Source organism: Notolepis coatsorum (genome assembly GCF_963971535.1).
Source record: "Notolepis coatsorum genome assembly, chromosome: 10".
Taxonomy (NCBI): Eukaryota; Metazoa; Chordata; class Actinopteri; order Aulopiformes; family Paralepididae; genus Notolepis; species Notolepis coatsorum.
The window spans coordinates 28,150,588-28,153,758 of NC_140174.1; the positions used below are offsets into that span (position 1 = coordinate 28,150,588).

Genomic DNA, 3,171 nt, shown 5'->3' on the forward strand with positions numbered 1-3,171 from the left:
CACGGTTCCGTTTTTATTTTCAGAGTTATTTATATCGTTTACACTGTTTATTTTTCTCATATTTTTATATTCTCTATTACCCTGACCATACCTGTACCTCCCCTCCCCCGTGCTGCTAGAACACCTGAATTTCCCCAAGGGGATCAATAATGGAATATCTTATCTTATCACTGTGTGTATTATTGATTTCACATGAGGACCAAGGGAAGAAAAAACACACATCAACAACAGACTTTGTGGCGTCTATCAGATCCTTGATGACAGACATAATCTCACTCAGCCTGGTTCTTCTGTTTGTCACATGTATAGATAAAAGGGTTAAGGTCGTTTTTTGTGTGTTTGTGTGGTTATACAGTAGAGTAGCAGAACAGTAGTGTCTTGATTGGATACAATAAGATATTCCTTTATTGATTTGTGTCTCATAGCAGCATGGGGTAAGGGGGGGGGGGGTGAGATACAGGTATGGGAAGGATAATATATGCCTATCGGTTATATTATATGTTACAATAAATATAGGCAATAAATCATTTGAATCTGAATATATACTATGGGTAAGAGACAAAGTAAACAGTATACACAAAGTGCAGTATACACACAAGGTACCCTGACTGGCATGATATACGTCATACGTTGTAGTCCGTGCAGGTTTTGGTGGTTAAGAGTCAGACTCACTTAGGTCAGACATTCCTAATAATTCTCTCAGCTGACTGAATGTGTGGCTGCCACAGATATATATATACTGCATACAGTACAGTAGTATGACAGGATTTAGGAGCTCTGTGAACATATCACGTCTCTTGTCTTAAGTTATGCTGAGTACAAGTTGACTTACAGGGTTTTCTCACTATGAATGTCCCTGATGATCTGTGTTATCTCATTACACTGCATGCAATACCAATTGTACCAGATGTGTTCTTTCAATGGCAGAGACAGAACGATTCAGTATTTAGATTCCTGTTGCAGGATGTCATTATATCAACGCTTAGATTAGGATTTTGTGCAAAGACTGTAATTTTGTCCGTGCCGGAATACGCCAGTTCATTCACTGCTTATTCTGCAGAAACGGGTCTTGTGAGCTTGATGGAAGTCCAAGGCGAGAGAGTTATCAGTGGTGTTGGTGTTGACACAAACAAAACATGAAAACAAGTGCAAAAGACGACTCAGGTTATTTGTGTTTATCTATGTTTTTTATTTCATAGATTTTTTTTCTTTGCAAAAATCAACGCAGACAATAAATAAACAGATTCACAATAGAAAACGTGTTCAGACTGCAACGAAACATTCAAGTTATATTTGTTTGTTATAGATTTGTTATGAAGTATAACTAAATGTGAACAACTCATTTTCTTCCTCCTCCGACATCACACTCCTCGACAGGAGCCTCTTTCTCTCATCTATTCAGTAAAAGGCATGTCAATACAACACATTTTACGCACAGGTGTGACTGAGAGTCTCACAAGAAGCTACACATAAGGATCTGACTGTCACTTGACGGAACAATCAACATTCTTAAAAGTCTCATGAGTAGAGTTTTAATGCTTTCCAGGCACTTGTCCCGAGGTTTCAGTGTCCATGGAAACGGCTTTGCGCACGAGCGCACCGTGGCTCCCGGCGCCTTGGTCTCTCAAGCGTCGCTCGTTGAATGCGGTTCAACGTGAGGACAAGCGACTCAGTGTGAGCGCCTTCTGCCGCGCATCTGTCCGCTCATATTAAGCGAAGCTTCGCACTTCCTCTCTTTCAAAGGTGTGTCTCAAGTTTCAACCTTTGACTCTATTTAGCTGATCACGCATCTCTCTTTATCCTTCCCCTGCCCGCCGCCTATCGCCTTCTCTTTGATGTACATCAAGTCACTGTGGACGCTGGGGCGGCGGGCGAACGGTGCCACGATGCCGTAGGCGTCTCCGCTGTCCTTCATCTTCTTGCTTTTCATGGACTTTCTGTGCAGCATCTCACAATACTGCACGGAGACTTTCCGGTGAAGGTCGGGGCTCATCTCGTGAGGCAGCTTGGCCATGGTGAACAAAGTCTGAAACATCTTATCCACGTTCTCGTTTCGTTTGGCGGAGATCTCGAAGTACGCGCACTGCTCGTCTCCGGCCACCAGCTGCTCTATCTCCTCGGGTTGCACCTCCCGGCAAAAGTCCCGGTCGCCCTTGTTCCCGCAGATGACAATCGGCACATCGATGTTCTCTTTGGTCTTGTTATTCAGGCACGATTTGGTCTCAAATATCTGACGCTTGAGCCGCTGCACCTCTTGGAAGGAGTCTCTGTTGTCCAGACTGAAGACCAGGATAAACACGTCACCTGGAGGAATAAAACGATGCATGATTAGTTATTTGTCTCATGGTAAATTAACAGCTGGCAAGCAATACTGTTTGTAAATGGAATCAAATTAATATGTGCATTAATTAAAGCTATGCGTAAAAGGCGCATGACGCATGCAGGGCGCACAGCTTATATGTGTACCAAAGTATTAAAATAATATTGTGCATCCTTGTTGCACTCTACCTATGCACTGCTGAATGTCTTTGTACATGGATATTGGATAAATAATCACCTGTCAGTATAGATAGTCTCCTCATTGCGGGGAAGGGGTGGTTGCCCGATGTATCCAATATGTCCAGTTGGTAAACATCTCCTTTGATGCTGTAAAGTTTCCTGTGAAAGTCCTCGATGGTTGGCGTATACTGCTCATCGAACCTCCCGTTCAGGAACCGGGAGACGATGGCCGTTTTCCCGACTTTGGTGGAACCCAGAATCACCATCCTGTAGCAGTTCTTAGCCGGGATATCAAACTCGTTTTCAGTAGTAGACATTTTCTTGATCATGGTTGTAAACTGTGTTGCGTGGACCGTGTCGTTGAATAGTCTCAACCCAATTCGTCCCATCAGTGTTACAGACAAGGGATGGGTTTGTCCTGAGTTCGCTCTTGTGCGTTTCTGTCTGATTCAAAGAGACAGGGGCCGGTATTTAAACCCAGAGTGGACCCGCCCTCCTCCTAGAAACGTCACGGCTCGACGAGTGGTTGGAGGAAAACATATGGCTCCCGCTGATACGTCAGAGACGCTCCCAGTGAGCATGAGGGACGGGGTGTGAAAGAACTGTCGGTGGTACAGCGAGTGGAACAATTAAGCCAAGTTATGGTACATAACATGATGATATCAGTGCTTC

The 3,171-nt window shown here is 44.0% G+C and overlaps 1 protein-coding gene across 1 annotated transcript; it reads right to left on the minus strand.

The window, feature by feature from the left end:
• Positions 1-1,751: 1,751 nt before the first annotated feature.
• Positions 1,752-2,828, minus strand: LOC311235125 (dexamethasone-induced Ras-related protein 1-like; the record flags this gene model as incomplete). Its single annotated transcript, XM_084322479.1, has 2 exons — positions 1,752-2,304; positions 2,558-2,828. 2 exons carry the CDS (start codon positions 2,826-2,828, stop codon positions 1,775-1,777), a joined length of 801 nt encoding a protein of 266 aa, XP_084178605.1. The 3' UTR covers positions 1,752-1,774.
• Positions 2,829-3,171: the final 343 nt, after the last annotated feature.